This window comes from Alligator sinensis, unplaced genomic scaffold (genome assembly GCF_000455745.1).
Source record: "Alligator sinensis unplaced genomic scaffold, ASM45574v1 scaffold737_1, whole genome shotgun sequence".
NCBI lineage: Eukaryota > Metazoa > Chordata > Crocodylia > Alligatoridae > Alligator > Alligator sinensis.
Genome location: NW_005841930.1, coordinates 3,145,055 through 3,168,285, shown reverse-complemented (window position 1 = coordinate 3,168,285; position 23,231 = coordinate 3,145,055). Strand labels below are relative to the sequence as shown.

Genomic DNA, 23,231 nt, shown 5'->3' with positions numbered 1-23,231 from the left:
GTTTTTAAACTGACTAAGATAAAGATTAAGTACTTAAGTGTTTCAATTAACATGTAACAGTGTGCGCATGTGTGTGACTTGTTTAATTAGAAACAATTTATTAGAGGAAAATGATATTTGCTATTTTAAAAAAAATGTTACTAGAATGAATAGAAGGCAAGGAGACATGGTTATATTAAAACATGGAAGAAATCATAATGAGAAATTAAACTCTTAAATCTACAGTGATGATGAAACAAGAGTAGATTAGAGTCAACTACTTTAATGTGTATAGTACAACTTGTGGTGACATGAAGATTCAAGTGTGTTAGTCCTTATGGACATCCCGCTCTAGTCCATAAGGACACTGGGGTGAACAGCTGGAAGCCCAGAGACCAAGAATTAGAGGCCACAGCAGAAGTGCTCACAGCACGGCCATATCAGATTTCAATGAATCTGCGAATTTTGCAAATGTTGTCAAAAGGACACCAGAAAGGAAAGGAAGGATATTATGGACAAGATTTTTTTAAATTAATCCATTTTTGCACAATTTTTAGATAAAATCAACAGCAGGCAAAAATAAGAAAATGTTTCTGTCTAGTTGTGTAATCATAAGGTATTGATGTCAAATGTTCTAATTGTGGTCATAAAACCAGAGCCTGGGTTAAGGCCACTTTAAAAATTTGATGAGATGCCTCAGAATACATTTATAATACTTTACTCCTTACAAATCAGAGTGTATTTTTTTAAAATGCAGAAAGTTACCTTAAAGTTTAAAGGATTTAGCTCAAACTATGTTACCATTATCTTCATCTATACAGATAGATATGTCTCCATTCACCTAGAGAAAGGAGAAAATAACTCTTTCTTGAAGTAAATATATAAATGTATCTGTTCTACTTACATTTCTTCCTCAAGTCAAGAAACTTCTCAAACCAAACAACTAAAGCCAGACATGCAAACTATAAGTGAACTGAGAATCTACAATAGGACCCATGGCAACGTCAGCAGACAGAATGCATAACTAAGAAGCAATTTCTGCTTACACACATTATAGTATTCACATTTGAGACAACTAGTTCTATAATCTTTATATTAGAAAATTTTGTCAAATCAGAAGGAAATAAACCCTTCAGTTTGTTTTTCCAAAGGGTAAAACAAAACAAGGCTCCCAAAATCAAGACAAAATTCTTAAGTTTTGAGAGCCAAATCAGTTGAGCATCTAACGCTTAGATTAACAAAATCAAGTTCGCTGTACAGATGAAAATAAGGAAAGTTCTGACCCCAAACCAAAAAAGATAACCAAAAAAAAAACCCCCCAAAAAAACCCCACTATTAATGCACCAAAGTGTGGGTTGTCTAGCCTAGGGGTTAGTTGCCCTGAAGCATGGGCATAGTCCAGGCCAGTTACCCAGGGAGCTGGGGTCCAGAGGGATCTGGTGTCAGAACTGGATTTGGAAGCTGTAGCTGGAGACAAGGTAAGTCAAAGGTTAACTGGGATCAGAAGCCCAGAGCCAAAGATTAAACAAAAATCATGAGCAGGGAAGCAGAATCAGGGGATTTGGAATCCAGAGTCAGAGTTAGGAGTCAAAAAACCAGAAGATCAACAGAGAAGCACGTGGAAGGTCAGAAACGAGAATGTTCACCTTTTCCTGGACAGGACCTGGCTTTTAAGGGCTGGAGCAGGTGGATCTGCTGCCTGTGGCTTCAGGAAGTTGACTGCCCTGATTGACTCACTCAGCGCAGCTGGGATCAGGGCACTGCCCTGGACTTCCTACAGGTGGCACTTGTTCCAGTGGTGACTTTCCCTTATCTCTTGATTGGGACTGTCTGTTTGAGTTCTTGGTTCTAGCCTGGCCTCATCACAAATCCAAACTCATTAGTTCTTCAGTCCCCTTGATGGAGGAAAAGGCTAAACAAAAAGGCTATCTAAAAGTTAAACACTTACTAAAAACATTATAGGTACAATTTACATTGGAGTGGCAGTACATCTTGGCTGGGACTCTCCCAAGCACAGCTCACCCACACAGGCCCAATGAGGCTACTCTATGGTTGTCCTCAGTGGCAGCTCTCAGGCATGCCAGGATCTCAAGACCTCAAGACCAAAATCTCAAAAAGCAGCTGTTGGAGCAATGCCATGGGAAGAGTGTGCTTAATAATGGTAGTATTTACTGAGAAAAAAGGACCGAAGTAAAAAGAAGAGACTGCAGCATGCTAACTGCAAAGCTACCACTGAATATCATATGTAAAAGAAAGTATAGAGGATCTCTAACCTGAACAGTATTGTACAAAAGAGCTCAAGGGAGTACCTCCTGAGACAATGCATTTTTGGACCAGTTCTTATCATCATGTTTCCCTAATAGGGCAACCAAAAATCCCTCAACCAGCAACCAGTGTCACTGAGGTTACACCAGGACTAATAACAACTGATGGATATCCCATCTCCATCCCACGAAAGTGTAAAATGGTTTAGAAGACAATATTCTGGAAAGTATTCTGCCTTCAGGAATTTACAGTTTATAATTTAGACAAACCTGATGCACTCAACAGTAATCCAAAGAAAAATGCAATCTTTTATGATGCTGTTTTTCAATCTGTGGTCCACCTCCAGCCTGTGGGTGTCCACAGAATATGTCTAAGGGGTCCATGAAAGAGGACTATGATCAATCAAAAATATGTGTATAGCCAAATTTACAATAATTCAAAGGGGTTAGCACTTCCATTCAAAATTTTTTAGGGGTCCCAAATGAAAAAAGGTTGAAAATCACTGTTTTAGGACAATCAATGTAAAAAGTCTTGATGAAAAAGTTGTTTGGATAAGGGTTTATCAAGAAGCAGAAGGTGAGAGATTTTTACGCAGAAAATTATTCAGTAATTATGGATAGAGGGTTGTGAAGTTGAGAATCTTTCAGTCCCAAGCAGCAGCAGGATTTTCAAGCACATACAACACAGAAGCAAGTGTTCTTTGGATGAGAGCTCCAGTGGCACTGTCTCCCATGGCTCTATTGATGAGTTACCTCTGGCTCCATGAGACCAGAAGGGGCTAACATGTAGTCAAAACCCTCAAAATAGCTATGCAATATAAATGTACCCATGCACAAATATATTCAGGCAAGTGCTAAGCTATACTTATGAACAGTACTCTGGAAAACACTCTAGAGGCAAGAAAATATATATCTACAGATTATTTATAGAGAAAACAGAATCCATTCAGTTTACCCAAAGCCACAATGCGAGTCAACAGAAGAGCTTGATTTAATATTGTGAGTTAGTTTTCCAAGTGTTTTACTTTAGCGTACTGTATGTGGCCTTTGAGGTTTCACTGGAATTACCATATTTACAATGCATTATTTGCTAAGGGTCAAAACAGTGTAGTGCGGTGCAAATAAATTGTTGTTTATCATACTAATTATGATATAAAATAGTATTTTGTGAGGATGATGAAAAACATTTAACTTTAAGAAAATATATTTGGAGAGGTGAATGGGTTTCATAATTTTCCTTTACATATCAGCTTTAAAAAGATAGAAAATGAACACTATAGCATTTGTCCCAAATTTTTTCAGTGAACTATGCTGTTCTACCTATATATAATCATATATATACTATCTATATATATCATATCAGAATTTTTTTTATAGACTTGTACCAAGACTTACTTACCATTCTAAACTCATTTGGCTGCTGCTGTTTTCCTTTTTTCCTTATAATTTACTTAATATTTTGGTCACAACAGGAAAACAGAAGTGCTTTCACATACCCCAGTGGCGTAATGTATCTGGTACCCTTACTATAACTTTAAGCCTTTTTATTGCTTTTAATAATATCTATATGCACTCAAACCAAAACACCACATATAAAATACCTAATTAACATATAGCACATTCAGTATCATTTAAAGTACTGATTTAAAGCTTTAATTCATCACAGAGCATCTTGTCTGAGCAGCCTTAGATGATAGATTAAGAAATATTGGCCTTGAAGGTCAGGGTAGCAGGAGATTAATCTTGTATTTGAAGATAGATAGGTAAAAACCTTACAGACAGAGGCAGCAAAGTGTTAATCAATCTAGAATAATTTTGTTGTTACAAGTAAAACTAGCTTTAATACAAAAGGGACCAAATCCCAGCAGAACATTAGGTTATAATCCCTGGAGGTTAAATCTAGCTATGTCTATAATTTACAAGGCCAGGTTCTCTACTGCACATGGTATCCACTGAACACAATGAGAGGAGGACTGCAGAAAACTGATGACCTATGGTCTGCTATAAACTGCACCTGCTGTTTATACTCTAAAATGAACAGTTGACAGTGCAGGATAACCTGGATGCTACTGAGCTCTACTCACGTCCCAACATGCCTGTGTACACCAGTGATTGCAAGGCATATCTCTGTAGAAACTGACTTGACCAAACTCCTAAATTAGTTGGGGAACATCCCCATGCTATAACTCCCAGCTAGGGAGATACAAATCTTTGCTGGCCTCCTATTACTGTTGTAATAGTGTAAAGAGGCCAAAGAAAAGAGAGAACATATTTTCAGAGGTTTTTTTGAAAGATTTTGCAACATAGCCTCCTCCACTTTTATGGGATCAAGCCTTTATTTTCTGAGGGCAATAGTTAAGCTGAAAGGCATTTTGTATTATGTTGGGTAAAAAATTTACAGATGGAGTCACTTTGAAAGTGGAGTACATTACCTTGCCTGCTATATAGTGAAACACATAACTATGAAGCAAGAAAGAGGCTTTTCAGATTTCCAGCAGGATTTTTTCACTGTTCACAGCTGAAGAGATGAACATATCCTGGCCAGGAATATATCTTCACTGACACAGGTTGAATCTTCTCCATTTGAGTCAACATCAGGTAGTATATGAAATTAGCCAATGACTAACAGCGGGCCACAAGCCAGAGAACATTACTAAGAGGGTCTTGGAAGGGAAAAACTCTCTCTTCAGTCAGTAGATAAAAAAAGAATTAGAAGCAGTGATTATGAATGTACCCAAGACCCCCTGTTGAGGGTTGAGATAATAGTTTTGGAAGCTGTACAAACAAATCCTGTCTCAAAAGGCTTAAAATCTAAAGGTAAATCTTAACAATGATTCTACTTGCACCAAGAGTGAAATCTGTTCTCAAGAGAACATGAGGTATGAGTGTAAGGTCAAGAAGATCAGGGGTTGCAGACAGCCATGTAACATTGATCTTGAAAGACAGCAGAAAAACTTTTTTGGGGAAACCTCTGTAAGAACAGGGCACTGATAACTGGGAGAGCTTAATTCTCCAACACAGACTTGGGAGTATAACAGTTAAAAGCTCTACCTTCACTCCCAACAGGTGCAGGAAGATCTTCATTTATAGCCTCAAACACTGGAGAAAATAAAAAGGAGCTAGTGGGAGATGAGGTTCCGAAACTAGTTTCCAAGGACTTGAAGTGTGGAAAACAAATGTCCAATGGACCTCAGAAGGAAGAGACAGATGGAGAATTTGACTAAAATTTAAACTCAAAGACTTGTAGCAACAACCTGAGGGTATATCTAGTCTAGTAGAAAAGATCATTTAATACCTTTATTAAGTTTTAGTTGAGGGCTTGTGACTAGTCAGTCAACATGTTTACAGCCTCAAAAGGAGAAGCCTTCCTCTATAACTTGTTTGCTTATCTTCCAGATCATAGTGCTTAGGAGAATGGTACCGAGGAAGGGGACTTGCTCTAGGTGAGAAGATGAAGGAGATAGCCATACTTACCTCAGCACAGGGTCAAGGAGCTTAAAGGTCTGGACAACTGAGTCTAACTATGAACAATATGGATGGCAATCATATACCTACTTTGAACTTGCTTAATGCCCATGGAATCAAATGAAAATCAGAGGTAATGTATAACAAAAATCCTTCCCCTCAATGCCAGCCACACAATCAATTGTTCAAAAGACAGAATTGGGAGGCTGTGCCATACAAGCAAACTGGTCCATAACAAAAGCTCTCACCAATAGTCAAGAGCACCAAAGAAGCACTGATGATACTATAGTACAGGAGATTCCAGCCATGGTAAGTAAAAAGAATATTGTATGGTAGCATTCCACAGACACTTGTAAGAAAAGGGTTGGAACCACATAACAGAAAGGCACAAACAGAAATGGGTAGAAAACTGGCTGCTGGGGAGAAGGGAGAGAAACTGATTAACCCTACTCAGTGGCCGGAATGGGAAACAAAATTTGATTCACCAAGAAACTTGAGCTCTTCAGTCACTTCACAGCCTAGACTGGAGCAGAAAAATCAGAGACATCCAGACACTGACTCATGGAGCAAACATATCAAGGTGCAACCAAAAGACAAATAAGAAACATGGAATACATATGGCTATATTTCATATAGAACTTGATTCCTCAATGTAACTGCGAAACAAACAGAATCTCCTACTGGACAAAAAGTAATAAAAACCTGTTTCCTTCAACCACAATTGGCACAGGAAAGCATTTCAAGTCTTTTGCAAGGAAGGAAGAAACAGAATTGGATTCAGTAATACAAACCCTAAGGAGCAACAGGCAGCTAATATACCCAGATATGCAAGAGAATTGCTGAGCCGCATGATACGCTCATTTTTTACTCAGACTCCAAACAGAGTCCAGATCTCAAGCACTGTACACATAGCTGCAGACACACAGCAGAAGGAGACAGAATCTAACAGCATTCAGGTTGTGATGCAATTTAGGAGCTGCATTTATTTCTTTATCACCTCCACTAGAGACCAGAAATCATCAAGGCACTGAAATTTAGGAACTAGTTGCTGCTTTCCAGTTCACTAGGGTTTTGGCAAATGGATTGTTATTAGTGGCATAATTTTCTTTAGATTTCTTAAGGGAGTTTTATTCCTCATTCTTTGAAGACCACCAGGCAGAAAACACCAAAACGGATACAGGTTGGCACTTCATACAACATGTAATGCCACAGCAGCAAAAAAGAAAAAAAAAGAACACTGGCAGGAGCTGAGTCATTGGCTTTCTCAAGAAGATAGTCCTGCACCAACTGATAGTCCGGCATCAAGGAGGGGCAGAAGAGAGAAACATGGGAAGAAAGTATTCCTACCAGAGGTACTATAACTGGCATTGGTAGGTAAGTAGAAGCAGCAGCAGCCACAAAGAAAATACATTTAGCAACAGAAGTGAACTCATGAGGCAGAATGAAAAAGGGTCTAAAAATCAGAACCTTCTTCTCTGAAACATGGGATCCTGTATCACTGGTGTAGGGAGGGGCCTGAAGAATTCTCTCCAATAGGCTTTCTTGCCACATAGATCTGCCCAACCAAAATTATTCTTCTAGTGGATGTTCTTCAAGCTTCTTTCTTTCTTGGTACTGAGGCCCTGCATAATCAGCCTAGGGTCACTATATCTATATATGCTAAGTCTTGGCTTATTACTTAGTTGAGTTCTTTCAGTTCTTGTGTTTTGTCATCCTAATCTTTTCCTTGAAGTTGTTTTTGCTCTTCTCGTCTAATCTCCTTGAAGAAATGCTAAAGGGAAAAGAGGTAGATTCACAGACTCTCCATACTACCAAGAAAGAAAGTAATAAAACCACTGAAGGGCTGGCAGGAAGGAAGTGGATTCTGCTTTAATATATCCTGTGTCTTTCTTTTGCTTTTGGCTCCTTGCTTCTTGGTAAGAGGCATCTTCATGCTAATTATTAGCCATAATACTTCCCCAATGGAAAAACAGCAAACATTGTAGTTTTCAAGAGCCAAAATAAGATTAGCTGAAAATCATCAACCCCATTACAACTGTGAAATAAGGCCAAATAAGATTAGTGGAACAAACATTTTTTTTTTTTTTTTTTTTTTTTTTTTTTTTTTAGATAAAAGTTTAATTCTTTCCAGTGAAATGACAATGTGCCCATCTCTCAGATCCTGATGACGCTGAAAGCTTTTTGACGTTGTGGATATATATGTATGACCACTTCAGCATTCATTGGGTTATGAGCCTGGAAAACATGTTTCCTAGTGGTTAAAAAGCACTTATAATATTGGCAGCTCAACTTGTATCATACTTATTCACTTGACAACCCTTTGAAGCTTCTGTGGCTCAGGAAAAAAAACAGCCTTTTCAGAAAGGTTCCTGTAGGGTTCTAAAGCCTGTGAAGTATTCATATGTTTAGAGTTAATACAGAGAAAAAAATAGTTGAGTGAAGGGAAAAAGTCTTCATATCGATTCTTTAGTGCTATTTCTCTGCTTTTAACTACACTGCAAAGTAGTTTGAAACAGTAATTACAAGGTAGAAATTATTCATACTTTAAAGTAAAAACCAACCACCTTTATTCTTAATGATCACAATGCAATTCAGAATGTATTTTCCTGTGTAAGGTCATAATAATTATGTGACTGACAGTACTTACCTACAGCCTAAAATCTAACATATTATACATAAGGGTGTATCATACTTACACTTTAACATGAGCTCCATTATGTCATATTTCCTACTCAAAAATTGCCATCAGTTTGGCAAATACTTCAGGCAATCACTAGAATTCTTATTTTTGTGTTATGTTTGATTGATTATAGAGTCATATGACTAAAAACATTGAGGCTTATTACTGGGAAGAAGCCTTCTTAGCCCAATCTTATTTTGACTGAAGTAAATGATAAGATATTCACAGACTACAAAAGGAGCAGGTTCAAGCCATTAGGGCCCATAATCTGTAATGTTGATATCCTATTTCAACAAGCTTTTGCCCTGTGCAGGGACAAAAAACTGCAGAAGTAATGAGGCACAGAACAAAATGAAATAAAACACAAATCAGCAAGAGATCAAAATATAGTGGTGTTATTATGACAGAGGCAAAGGAAATACTTCCTAATGTGTGGCAGCAATATTTTTAAGCATGCGAAGTATACAATCCATTTCTGATGTTAAATGATGATATTAATTGACAGGATAACAGAAAAAAAACCAGAACTATTCTTGCTATTATCTATCTGTTGTGCAGGGTGCATAAAAATCAATGATTTAAAAAAAAAATGTTTTAATCGGATTTTTAAATTTTTTTTAAATCATCAGTAAAATACTAAATTTCTCAAGGTTAAAAAATAACAGTTACAATTAAATCTCATCACAAACATGCTAATCCTATACTTACAATCTCATAAAAATGAATTAATGGCTCTGTCACATACACACACATTGAGTTACCTACCAATCAAACATGGGCATTCATTTCAGTTTTTCATCTCAGGAAAATGGCTCTAGTCTGTCTGTCCAGCCTCACTACCAGCTCTTGCTTCTTGAAAGTTCTGGGCTTTAAGTTTCTGTTTCTCAGGAGACTAAAGTCACATGTGCAAAGACACAGAGACTGGACAGGACTGTTGTTCTGTGCTTATGTGGTGGTGGAGCTGGGCCAAGCAAGGCAGAGGAGTTAGTTTAGGTGTGGGCAAAATGTGGCCTGTGGGCCGGATGGAGCCCGCCAGGCTGTGGAGTCCCTAAAAAATTTAGAAAATTAATATTTATCTGCCCCCGGCTGCCTGTCATGTGGCCCTCGATGGCTTACCAGAACTCAGTAAGTGGCCCTCTGCCCAAACTAACATTAGGGACAGGCAATTCTTTAAGACACTGTCTTAAAGGACAGAGAGACAATATAGGAAAGGACAGAGCCAGAGTAGAAAGGAACAGTGGAGTGGACTGGAAAGAAAAAGGAAAGACATTATTCAGTAGTACACACACAGCTTCCTATATTCCCCCACACTTTTGCCACAGAAAAACTGTCATGGCTTCTGGGCGTAAGAGAGACCCTATCTGGGAATATTTTGAAGAAATTCCTTCCCTGGATAAAAATGGAAAACGTGTCAGGTGTAAGCAGTGCAAGAAGGAGATGCAGGGCCTAGTTGCAAGAATGAACCATCATAATGAAAACTGCTTATTAGGAGAAAATGATGTGGATGAAGATGTGGATATGTCTGAAGAACAATGTGGATCAACTGGCTAGTAAATTCAATAATTCACTTTGCAATGCATCATTCTTCAAGACTCTCTCTATGCCTTTTATTATAAGTGTGATTTAACAAGTAAATTCCCAAGGTGTTTGCTATGTTGGATGTTGCTAGAAAAAAAGTTTAGTTTAGCTAATCCTTATGGTTTGTTTAATTAGTTAATTAGGTTTAGAATCTATCACCCAAGTTTACAGTACAGAAAGCTGCAGTAAGGAAATCTAAAGTTGCCAGTTGCCACTGGGTGTCATTGTCTTATTTTATATTACATAATACATGCCCCTTATTTTGGACCATCATGGCCCCAAACCATAATGGTGATGCCATAAGTCTATTCCCTATTTTACTTCAGCATAACTCAGCTTTCCCAAGGGAACCCCATCCTATACTTGGTTTCTTAAAAAAACAGAAGTGCCAGTGAGTTCAATGCGGCTTACTCCAAAATTAGGTGCACTCTAAATGCAGTCAGTCTTAGCTTTTTTTGGTAATTTGGAATCGGATCTGCATCCTTGCTGAAAAAAATGTAAATGATTAACTGAATAATAGAGTGAGAAGAACTGAGAAGAATGACTATTCAAAAATCATTTTTGTTTCAGGATCCCATTTAAGCACAAGAGAGACTGACTGTCTATCTGCAACAACTTCAGAGTCATCCATTGGTACTTTTAGCAGCAGTGCTGCAAATAAACGTATTTCAAACAACAAAGTATCAGTAGCAAGCAAAAGATTTCAATCATCCAGTAAAACCACCATGGATGGGTTTGTAGTAAGGACCCACAAATACCAACAAGACATCACAGATGAAAAGATTGCTCAGTTCATTTATGCCACAAATTCTCCTTTTCGCATTGTTAACAATAAACACTTCATTGATATGGTTGAGTCGTTACAACCAGGCTACACTCCACCTGGTAGAGCAGACATTGGTGGAAGGTTACTAGATACAGTGTATGAGAAGGAACTTGAACAGTGTGAGAGAAATACTGAGGGGAAATTTGCCAGTTTAAGCCTTGATGGGTGGAGCAATGTATACAATGATCCAGTAATATGTGCCTGTGTGACAGCAGAAGATGGGGTTGCATCTCTTTCCGAAACAATAGATACATTGGGAAATGCCCACACAGCAGAATATTTTAAAGAAGTGGCAGTGAAAGCTGTAATAAACTGTAAACAAAAATTACACTGTCATGTGCGCAGTTTTGTCACAGACAATGCTGCAAATGTGGCAAAGATGAGAAGATACTTAGAAGAAGAAATGGAAGGATGCTCTTTAATAACATATGGTTGTAGTGCCCACTTAATGCATCTTTTAGCCAAAGACTTAAGTTCTTCTCCGTAAAAGAAAATGTTGCTGAAGTCACAAAATACTTCCGTAACAACCATTTTGCTTCAGCTTCACTGAAGACAGCAGGAGGATCCAAACTAATTCTCCCTCAAGATGTTCGATGGAATTCTGTGGTCGATTGTTTAGAACAATTTATTAAGAACTGGCCTATTCTCATAAAAAATTGTGAAGAAAACTGTGATAAAATAGATGGAAGCATCTCATCCAAACTATCTAACATTGGATTAAAGAGGAATGTAGAGTGCTCAGTATACCGAAGCCTATATCCATAGCCTTAAACTTCAGAGAGATTGTTGCTGCATTGCTGATGCTGTCGAAATATGGAAGGCACTTCAAGAGACATTGAACAAAGAAATACCTAACCAGAAAGTTAAACTGCAGGCAATAAAGCAGCGAATGGATCAAGCACTAACTCCACCTCATTTATTGTGAATATTCTCAATCCCAGATATAAAGGTAGATGCCTAACTTCTGAAAAACATGCTGCTGCCATGGCATGGGCATCTCAAAAAATCACTCATCAGTGATGCCAGTCATAATAAATTTCAGGGCTGGAGGGGAACCATTTAAACAGTACATGTTTACTGATGATGTTTTGAACAAAGTCACTCCCCTGAATTGGTGGAAATCATTAGCCAGGCACCTTGAAACAGAGTTCCTTCAGTTGCTAAGCCAACTTTTTACAGCAGTAGCTTCCTCTGCAGGCACAGAGAGAATATTTTTATCGGTTTTATTCACTTAAAGCCAAGAAATCAACTGGGAGTTGAAAAAACAGGAAAACTCGTATTTCTATTTCAGTCTATGAATAAAAATGACAGTGGGAGTGGGGAAGATGAGATCTAGTTGTAGAAGTTTTAAGGTCAGCGTACATTTAGTGTTGTGATGACTTATTTGTTAGAGTTAATAAAATTTGAAAATTAAAAAAAAAGTTTAAGGACAGATGTTGTAAAATGCTGTATTGAGTTGTAAATGAACATGTTTTAGTGATCAGATTTGCACCGTTGTTTAAGAAATATATGAAGAAGTATCAGTGGGAAACTTGATTTAAATCAATGACTTAAATCAGCGTTTTCTCTTGGTGATTTAAATTGCCTTGACTTAAACCAATCCACCCTGCTGTTGTGTGGAGGTTAAGTCTCCAAAACTATCAATCTAGCACCTTCAGGAGTGGTAAATTAATTTGCAAAATTAAAAGAAAGCAAATGTTTAGAGCACCAGTTTTCAAACTTATTTTGAGTAGGACTATTTCAGGAACAAAGCAACATTGACCCCACATGATTATCTAAAATAAATACAAAATTAGAGCATGCTTTGTGACCCCATTTTGGGTTGCAAACTTTGCTTTGAGAAATGTTGGCTTAGAGTATTTTGTATAATTCAAAGTTAACAGAAAACCTCTCTCTCTCTCTCTATAGAGCCAAGTTAAAAAAGTTGTTCTGTTTCACTTATAAATTCTGTAAGCAGGTAACATTTGAAGTGCATTGCAAAGAAGTATTATGTACTTACTTAGGCTACTTAGTTGTCTAATTATATTTGCCAAGGAGATATTAGTGACACATTCCAGTTCATTCTTGATGCCTCTGGGCAGTGCTGTGTGACACAAGTGCCGCGGGTCTATATTTCTTTTCACTAATGGCATTCTGAGATGTATCAGCAGGCCAGCCCACCTGAGAAGAAATGACAGAAAACATTACAACTGTCTGTAATTATTTTGGTACAAATCATTCCGTACAGTCAAAATATTATAACTAATGAGCAAAATTTGCCTTCGCATTTTGGTGAAGAAGGGATTTATTTGGCCTGAAAACTGGGGTGTATCAATCTATTTTTCAAATAAAAATAATTTCCTTTTCAACCTTGTGAACTTTTATCTGTCAGTGATATCACTAACATTTTCTTACTATTCATGTTTTTTTTCTGAAAAAGATGGAAAACCCTCCTTTGTTGTGTAATAGTATCAAAGAAATCCTGCTGAAATCCCTCCAGGTGGAGACTAAAAGGTTTGTAACTTCCAGGACCGAAAGAACCTATTCATTGTTTCTACAGAAAATATATTTTTGTTATCAACCCAGCATAACCTATACAAATTCTACTTGAAATCAATTGAATCCAACACACTTAAAATGTGTAAATTAAGCCATTTTTCCAAAAAAGAAAAAAAAATGGATCTGATATATCACTAACTTGATTAAACATTTTTTCTTTGGAAGAAGAGATAATGTATGGAGAATGTAACAATGAGATTTTGTAAAAAAGAATCTGGAATTAAACCTCTACAATAAATGAAGTTCTTCCAGTTGTCCCTGTGTGTATACCCGTGTGGCATACACAGGTACTCCATGCACCTGACAGGATTTATTTTCCCAGCAGTGTTTCTTTGATCTTCATATACACCCTATTTGTCCTTGTATAACTTATCAAGAGTGTAAAGTACAGTGTAGGACCAACAATAACCTAGTGTTTATCTGCCACAGATCCCCTGGAGCCCATAAGAATCCAAGAAAAGGGCAATGAGGACATACGGTGGTAATATACAGAGGGACAATACATCACAAAACTCCAGTTCTTGTATACCTAAGCAACTTCTTTGAGTGCTCTTTTGCACTTCAGGAAAACAACTGACAGCTATTACATTCTGCAGGGACATGATCCTCCCCCTAGGCAATAAAGACAACTGCCATGGTCATTGTTTAAGAGAAAGCAGTACTGACAGATCACACACTTAAAATCTGGTGATTTGCAGGCATAATACTCTCCCTGCTGTTAAAAGGGATATTTAAAAGAGGAAAGCAGAAAGAAGCAAAAAGAACAAGAAAGGAGATCATTCCACCCAGATCATCCCAAATCTATTGAAATCTCATTAATAGCTAAAGAACTGACAGGATACGCACATACAAATAAAATGAGAACCTAAGGAGTAGACATGGCTATTCAGAAAGTAGGGTTGGAAGGGACCCCACATAGTCATCTAAAAAACAGCCCTCTCTTCAAGGCAGGATTGTCTTTGATTAAACCAGTCCACCCAAATGTCCATCTAACCTGCTCTTGAAAATTTCCAGGGACTGAGATTTCACAACTTCTCTAAGTAGCCCATTCTAATGGTTGACCACCCTCTTAGTCCAAAAGCTCTTTCTAATCTCCAACCTCAATTTCCTCTACTGCAGTTTGAGGCTATTGATCCTAGTCCTACCCCCTACAGCCACAGAGAAAAGCTCATCTGCATCTTCTCTATAATTGCCCTTCAGGTATTTGATGACAGTTATCAAACCCCCTCCCGCTCTGCCTTCTCTTCTCCAGAATAAACAATCCTAATTATTTCAACCTTTTGTCATAAGTAGGGATTCAGGTTTTTGTCACAGAAAAATGTGGTAAAACCTGAATTTTCTCTTTCTGAGGAAAAAAACATGGGAAACTGGATTTCTCCTTGCAGGTTGGCAGAGTTTCAGCCTGCAAGGGGCTGTGGGAAGCGGGAGGTGCATGATCAGACAGGGGGTACCATGTGCACATGGGCACATACACATGGTTGCTAGGCAGCAAAGAGCAGCTCCCCGTAGATAGGTTGGGGGGAGGGGGAGGAAGAGGACTGAGGCCCCCATAGGGAGGAAGGGATAGAGGGAGGGAGTTAAGCAGGGCTGGGGCTGCTGCCGAGGCACAGTGGTTTGTGGGGCTTGGGGCCTGGGGCTAGAATGTGCAGCTGCAGGGCCTGGGCAGGAAGCAGGATGGGGCCGCAGGCAGCTTGTCCAGGATATGGCAGTGAGGGCTGGCTCCCCACCACTGCAATACGCTCCTAGGGGCGGGCATGGGGGGCTTATGCCCCCCAGATTTGTGTGTGGGGCAGGGGTGGGCTGCCTGCTGTTGGCTCCCCTGCACCCCTCCCCACCCCCCAGGGCCTGCTTCCCAATGGGAGGGACCTGGTGTGGCTGGGCAGATCAGAGTGGGAAGGCTTGTGCCACCACTGCAAACCCTGCACCACCATAGCGAGGCACCCCCTGCTTGTCCGGCAGCAGCAGGGCTGGCAGTGTGGAGTTGTGCCCCTTGCCGCTGCTGGGTGGGCAGGGGGTGCTTCACCATGGTGGTGCAGGGCTTGCAGCAGTGGCACTGAGCTTCCCTGCCCTGCCACACCAGGTCCTGCCTGCTGGACCCTGGAGGCTCGGGGGGAGGGGAGAGGGCAGCAGGTGGGGAGCCCAAGCTCACAGCAGGCGGGGAGCCCCAGCTCACAGCAGGCAGCCTGTACATCACCCCACCCCCACCTGCCAGGCTCCATTCCAGACGTGCTGCCTGTGGGGGATGGAGGAGCCAGGCTCTATGCTCTGCTCTGCTCTGCTGCAGCAGCTGCTGCTTCCAAAGGGTGGCAACCACGGGTCAGGAGCTGCTGCAGGGGCCAAAGGGCTACAGACCCAGGTCCCTGGCCCTGTAGTCCTGGCAGCTGGTGGTCCCCTCCGGCAGGGCTGGGGGTGGGAAGTGAGGGGCACCAGCAGGGCCCAGGGGGCTGTGGGTGGGGAGTGAGGAGCAGGCCTGGGGGCTGTGGCTTGGGAATAAGGAGCAATGTCATGGGCAGGGCACCAGCATATCAAGGCTGCTCAGCACCACAAAGCAGTGCTGGGTGGGGGAAGAACAGCTGTGACAAAGGGGGCAGGGGAGCTCTGATTTTCCAGATAAAACCCCCCAAATCAAACGCTAAAATGTATAGGTATTTATATTTATTTTATCATAGTGATTGGTAGGCTTCCAAATTGCTTTAAAATCGTAAATGTATCAATAAAACACTGTGTTCAACTGATACCTATATATATAGTGGTATTTCATTTTAATCATCGAAAAATATGGAGGGGGGAGAGGGGAGGTTAATCAGAGAATTTGCAATTTTTTACCAGAGAAAACCAGGGTCCCTGGTCATAAGTCATGTTTCCCAGCACTCCAATAATTTTTACTACAGTCTGTTGGATTTTTTCTAATCTGTTCACTTGTTTCTTGAAGTGTGGCCCAAAAGTGGACACAGTACTCCAAGCAAGGCCTCTCCAAGACTGAAGACCAAGGAAGAATCACTTCCCTTGGTTGGGAAGAGAACCCCCTGTTAATATAACCCAGTATGCTACTGGCTTTTTTTTTTCGCAACTAAATCATACTGTTGGCTCATATTCAGCTTATGGTCCACTCTAACCCTCAGGTCTTCCTTTGCAGTACATGCACAAACTGAATGTTGGTAGAACTTCTACAGACTCAGATGTATTTGAACTCCATTGTGAAATACATGCCAGGACATGCACTTGATGAAGAACCTTAACTCTGTATTCATGGACTTACTTGCTTTGGTTTCATAATGAAAAATAAAAATACCTCAAAACAAAACAACCAATATGTGAACAGTGTTTAAAGAAGCAATTACAAATTAATTCCGGAGTTAAGAACCCTCTTGATTGTTTCATCAATGATACTGTTGTGTAAACAACAGAAAGTCATGTCTACTGTTTTATCAAAATGCAAGGGGGGAAAAAATCCATTTCTTTCTAAATAGAGGTCAAAACCAGCCTGGAGAAACACTATAAACTTCTAAATAATGTAAAGTAAAAATCAACACACGAAAAAGAATTTTGCACAACATTCAGTGTTCCTGAACATAAAGGAAACTATAAAAATGTTAATCGACTGTACAATTCTGCTGATAGTAAGTGATATTTGCTCTGTTTTTATTTTAAATCATTCAGTCAAGATACGACTGAATACTATAATGCTTTATTTTCTCCACTGATTTTATACCAGTGGAAGTATAAAGGGTATAAAGTGCAAAGCCTCAGGCTTCAGATGCTGAGGTGATGGGTTCTTTAAAAAAGTATGCAATAACAACAGTACTAAAGCTTTATTTTAGCTGAAATTTGTGAGACTTAAAAAAAAAAAAAAGAAAAGAAAAAAAAAATCTTACCTTGCTTATGGACAGAGCCTGAAATTAATAAAATACTGATGAAGAAATTTTTTAAAATATTGGGGACAGGCCATGTCTGCCAAAGTTTTGCATTCACTAGAAATCCAGGATCAGGCTTCCTGGGAGTACAAGAAAACTAAAGCCTATAAAAGGCAATTGGAGTTTGTCCATAGACTTCAGTGAACTTTGAACAAGGCCTTCTTTTACACCTTATTCTCTTTTTTAATGTGTGATAGATAACAGTAAAGCTAATGTATACCTAAGGAAATATTATCTAATACAAGAGCAAACTGGTAGCTAAGTTGTGCACATTTGGCATTTCCAATGATATTCTGCATGTGAAGTACCTGCATGACCAGACTTTTCACTACCAAATCCTAAAGACATTTCCTGAGTATATGCTGCATGATATTTAGTGTATTTTTTTAAAAGCACAAAATAATGCATTCGAATACCAGACGTACAACTCAACTTTCATTCCAAATCAGTTTGGTTTCCTATTCCAGGAGATACTTATAGCCAAACTGTTAGCAATTTTTTCTTCTGGCATGGCCTTTTATTTTATATTTTCATTAAATATCCACTACATTACACATTCTGAGAGATATAACAACTATATTAAGTGGATGAAAATTATTTTTGCCTTCTTCCCTTAATTACTGCTATTTTAAAAGCAATGTACAACAGCACTTGTGAAAAACAATCATTACATTTTTCAAAGTACAGTTTTCATGGAATTTGAATAAATTTTCCTGGAAAGTGAGATAGTTATTTAATCTGTTACATGCCTAAATAGCCAAACTTCTGCAGCTGCTGAGGGGTTCCGGGGACATTTTCCTTATAAAATGTCACCTTTTTGAAGGTGTCCACCACAACAGTAGAGGAATTTGCCTGTGGCACTTCTACTCCTGAACGCACGTAACACATTCCCAGCAGGACCAGCACTGTTAAAGTGACAAAGATTGTGCCAATTTCATCCTGCTGTTAATGCTGAAGGAATACTGTAGGGAGCACCAGAGGCAGAGGGATCATTTTCCTTTGCAGAACAATCCTGTAGGAATGTTTCAAAACTGCAAGGGGTATGAAGAAATGTTAGATTACTGCAATCTTGTGAAAAATGTAAACACCAATTAGTGAGGTAATAGGTCAGAATTTCCCATCAAGTACAGTCAGATAGGTTGGTAGGAATAATAGCAGTTTATATATAAACTGTAAAAAACACCTGATGCTCCACATACGCTACCTAGAAAACTAACTGGTATATAATCTGTTTCAGTCTTGCTTCCAGAAGGCTAAACAAATTTCAGGTTCAGGAGGACTTTTACATAAGTTACTTTTGATTAAGTTTGGGACTCCTAACCTTGACAGCATTTCCTTAGTTTTAATGAAGGTCATGTATTTATATGTTCTATGCAATACACTAAAATGCAGTACTAAATGACCTCGCTTTAATGAGTTTAAATGAGACCCTTACAATTTCTTTAGTGATTTTTTGTGCCTGTATATTGCCACATATTTTTACCTACATTTTAAAATATCCCCAAATATAACTAATATTTCTCTCCCTGCTATTAGAATGTTTCAAAGTTAGAGACAATCAATTTAATACAGTTTAACCCCCCCCCAAACCAAATCCCAGCAACATATGTGTTTGCCTAGACAGTAATGTGCTACCAGAATGTAGTGCACGCAGACTTCGGGAAAGCCTGAAAGTTGCTTACATGTGAATCCCAAATCTCATCTATGAAAACAGTAAGAAGAACTAGCAGAAAAAGCCATACGGCTGGCTTGGAAGAAAGAATAAGGAGTCAAGTTCAGGACATAAAATGAATAAAATTCAGAGATTAAGTTGCATTTCAAAATATACGTTTATATAAGCACTAATGTAGCATTCTGAACCTTGCAGGAAACACTACAATGAAAGCTGTATTATGTAATATTGATGTTACAGCATCAGAATTGAGGCCATATTCATGTACCTTTGCTCACGCTAGCTAGCTACTAGCTAGAAGTATATCACGTTAGCTACTACACTTTTGTTGAAATCAGTAGGGCCATCTGTACAATAAGGTAGGACTCACAAGAATCTGGCCCCTTATTATCAGAACACTGTTTAACATAATGGCAAAAAATTGCAATACACATTACCATTTATGCAAATCAGGATTTATGCAAATCTTGTATTAGTACATTAGTTCTATTACAATTATATTTGGAGATAAATTATAAAATATGCATTTACATTTTTTTTTCAGACCAATGGTCTATTAACAACAATACCATATATTTGAAACAACTGAAATGGATTGCAAATCAGATGACTAAAATCAGAATTGTAATAATAAACAGTATTAAGTCAAGTCAAGGTGGCTCTCTTTACTGTCACACTGTTTTTACTTGTCCTTCAGAAACATTCAGGCACTATTGTGTTAGTTACCATAGAAACAAAAAGGAAGAAGCTCTTACACTCTAGATTCCAATCTAGAAATGAGAGTTGTGCAAGGGAATTTGTGCGCTTCTCATTGCAGGACTGGGGCCTGAGTATGAAAAGAAATGGCAATTAGAGGAAGGAGGGAACTCTTCAACTCATTAGTGACAGGCATATACCACCAACTACTAAGTAAATCCAGTGGTTTTAGAAATCCATTGGAAAGGTAATAGAAATAATTGGGATTATGGACCCTATAGCAAAAATATATTAAAATGATGATTTTCCAGTTTCTTTGTTTTGTAGACAATTTTATAACAGAAAGATCTCACTGGCTCACTTCTCTTCCCCAAAGGAGGCATGAATTTTAATAAATGCAAAAACAGTTATACATTAGAAAATATAAATAATGTTTTCTACAGTGGGATGTTGTGAATATTTGATGTTTTCCATTCCTGATTTTTTTTATTTGTTGTTAAAAAGATGCATCATATATGACACAAAGTCTGGCTGACAATGTTGATGTGATGTCACAAAGGAGACAGAATTTAGCATCTACTAAAGCTTTAAGAAATATTGATTCCAGTGAATTCACAATTTTTATCAAATATAATTACATTCTTTCCAAAGTTGGCCTCCAAGAAAGCCCCCAAACATTTAATTTACACGTGTGTTTGCAGTATTGTGGCTTTGCTCATAAATACAGATCATAATGAAATTATTTCTTTGCCAAATTTTATTGAGTCATGTGGACTGAAAAAAGCAGCAACATTTCTTACATTAGAAAACTAGAGAAAATAAGGGTTTGTTTCAGTTTAAAATAACCTACACAGTTGAAAAGACAATTTTCACAGAAACATTTTAGTTTTAACCATTTGGGGAATGTTTTAATTTAAAAAGAAGAGTTATTGAAAATTGTGGGCAACAGAAAATAGGATACAATTATATTTTTTGCAGTAGTAATGGTTTGGTCTGCATTAAACTTGTTATTCCTAAGATTTTCTACCATTGGTTATCGGCACGGATCCTGGCTTTCCCCGATAAAAAAAAAAAGAAGCAAATTCTCTGATAACCCCACCTTGCAAATCCATGATTAAAAAGAAAGTCCCCCCACTCCCCTCCCCCCGCCAGCCCCCTGGCCCTGCTTGTGCCCCTCACTCCCCCTCCCACAGCCCTCCAGCCCTGCTCATGCCCCTCATTCCCCACCCACAGGCCCCTACCATCCCCAGCTACCAGGGCTATGAGGCCAGAGACCTAGGTCCAAAGCCCCTTAACCCTGGCAGGAGGCAGTGACTGCTGCAGGAGAGCAGAACATGGAGCCCAGCTCCACCCCCCACCCTCACCCCGCTGCCTGCCTGCTTTGGGAGCAGGGCCAACTCTCCACCGCTTCGCGTACTCCTGGTAGGTAGGAGGGACCGATGCCCCCCAGATCTGTGTGTGGGTCATGGTAAAGCTGGGCTGCCTGCTGCAAGCTCAGGCTCCATGCTCTGTACCACTCCCCCATGGCTTCTGCAGCCCTGCTGGGCAGGGTCTGCTGTCAGCTGGGGAATGTGCAGGGCATAGGGCTCAGGGCCACAATGCATGGCCACAGGACCCCAGCTGGGAGTTGGATGGCATCGCAGGTAGCTCCTCCGGGAGAGTGGTGGAAGGAGGGACTGGATCCCCATCATTGCATACACTTCTGGGGGTGGGGGGGTCCTGGTTCCACCAGGTCTGTGCGCTGGGCTGGGGGTGGGTTGCCTGCAGTGGGCTTGGGCTCTCTGCCCTGCTGCCCTCCCTCAGGGCCTCCACAGGGCACAGCTGGGCCGTGCAGTGATCTCCTTCCTGCTGTGAGCTCCCGCTGCCCTGGCAATGTGTCCCCTGCACTCATGGCAGCAGCAAGGGGCACAACCCCTATGCTGCTGCCCCTGCTGTTATGGCACGCACAGGGGACGCGTCGCCAGGGCAGTGTGGAGCTCACATCCGCAAAGAGATCCTTGCGTGGCCCTGCTGTGCCCTGCAGTAGTAGGTCTCACCCACCAGGCTGTGGAGGCCCTGAGGGAGGGCAGCAGGGTGGGGAGCCTGAGCCCACAGCAGGCAACCCGCCCCCGCAGAGATCTGAGGGGCATGGGTCCTCTAGCCCCCAGGAGTGCACCCAGTGGTGGGGAGCTGGCCCCTCCCAATGAGCCGCCTGCAACCCTGTCCCACTCCCCACTGGGGTCCTGTGGCCATGCACTGCAGCCCTGGGCCCCAAGCACTGCCCAGCCTCAACCCTGCCCAACTCCCTCTCTCCATATGGGGGCCTCAATCTTCCCCCAGCCCGCTAACCCACAGGATCTGCTCTCCAGGTCACCTGGCGGCCATGTGCATGAACGTGCACATGGTGCCTCCTGTGACTGCCCTCCTCCTGTTCCCCCCAGCAGGCTAGAACTCTGCCAGCCTCCAGACAGCCCTTCGCAAAACTGCAAAATCCACAGGCTTCCCAGGTAAAATCAGAAATTTGCGCTTCCCTCCAATAAGAGGAAAATCCATAGTTTTCTCCGTTTTCTTGTGGGAAATGGAAAATCCCGATCCCTGGTTTATGGGGAAATCAGAGGTTTATGGGTAAAATGGGTTAGGGGCTTGAATGGCGCCCTGGCTGGGTTGAGCTGTGGGACCATCTGAGCCTGGCAGCAGCAGAAGCCAACCACCTGCACCCCTGGATGAGCTGGTAAGTGGGAGAGAGGGGGCTGAGGCCCCTGTAGGGAGGGAGCTGGGCAGGGCTGGGATTACTGCCCAGCTGGGCAGTGCTTGGGGCTTGGGACCCCAGCAGGGAGCAGGACAGGGACATGGGTGGCTCGTCTGGGGGAGGGCCACTGCCCTCAGTTCAGCCCCATGTGCAGGAGGTGCATCACTGGGGCAGTGCAGGGCAAGCAGCGGCAGGCAAGGAGATCCTCACTTATCTTCTCTGCTCCCTGCCATGCCGGGTCACAGGGGAGGGAAGCAGGGCAGCAGGACACAGGGGCGAGCAGGCCTGCTGTTCCCTGCCACTGCTGGTAGGGAAGCTCTGGCAGTGAGGCACGGACACAGGGAGCAGAGGCTGAACCCAGCTGCAGCTTGCCCATGCCCCATGCAAAGATCGGGGGACCCACATGCCCCCCCACACAACTCCTTGGCTAACCAGTGTCGCACTGCCTCTGGAGGAGCTGCTGGGCTCTGACTGCCCCATGGCCTGGCCCAGCCGGGGCCTGATTCACCGTGAACAGGGCCCCAGCTGGACCAGGTCATGGGACAATTGGAGCCTGGCTGCTCCTCCAGAGGCGGCACAGTGCTGGGGAGCCAAGGAGTTGGGGGGAGCACGTGCAAAGATCAGGGCCCCAATCTTTGCATGGGCCATGGACAAGCTGCAGCTGGGCTTAGCCTCTGCTCCCTGCATCACAGCCGGGGCCTGATTCACCGTGAACAGGGCCCCAGCTGGACCAGGTCATGGGACAATTGGAGCCTGGCTGCTCCTCCAGAGGCGGCACAGTGCTGGGGAGCCAAGGAGTTGGGGGGAGCACGTGCAAAGATCAGGGCCCCAATCTTTGCATGGGCCATGGACAAGCTGCAGCTGGGCTTAGCCTCTGCTCCCTGCATCACA

The 23,231-nt window shown here is 41.2% G+C and overlaps 1 protein-coding gene across 3 annotated transcripts in view; it reads right to left on the bottom strand.

Moving 5' to 3' along the window:
• WASF1 (WAS protein family member 1) overlaps positions 1 to 23,231 on the bottom strand; it is an 86,091-nt gene that overhangs the window by 54,741 nt on the left and 8,119 nt on the right. For 2 of the 3 annotated variants that reach the window (XM_025198876.1, XM_006019494.3), the window contains exon 2: positions 12,792 to 12,952. In XM_025198876.1, the coding sequence (XP_025054661.1) occupies positions 12,792 to 12,924 (133 nt within the window). In that variant the 5' untranslated portion in view covers positions 12,925 to 12,952. Of the gene's footprint in view, positions 1 to 12,791; positions 12,953 to 19,671; positions 19,743 to 23,231 lie in introns of those variants that run through there. The other variant, XM_025198875.1, reaches the window with a different exon arrangement.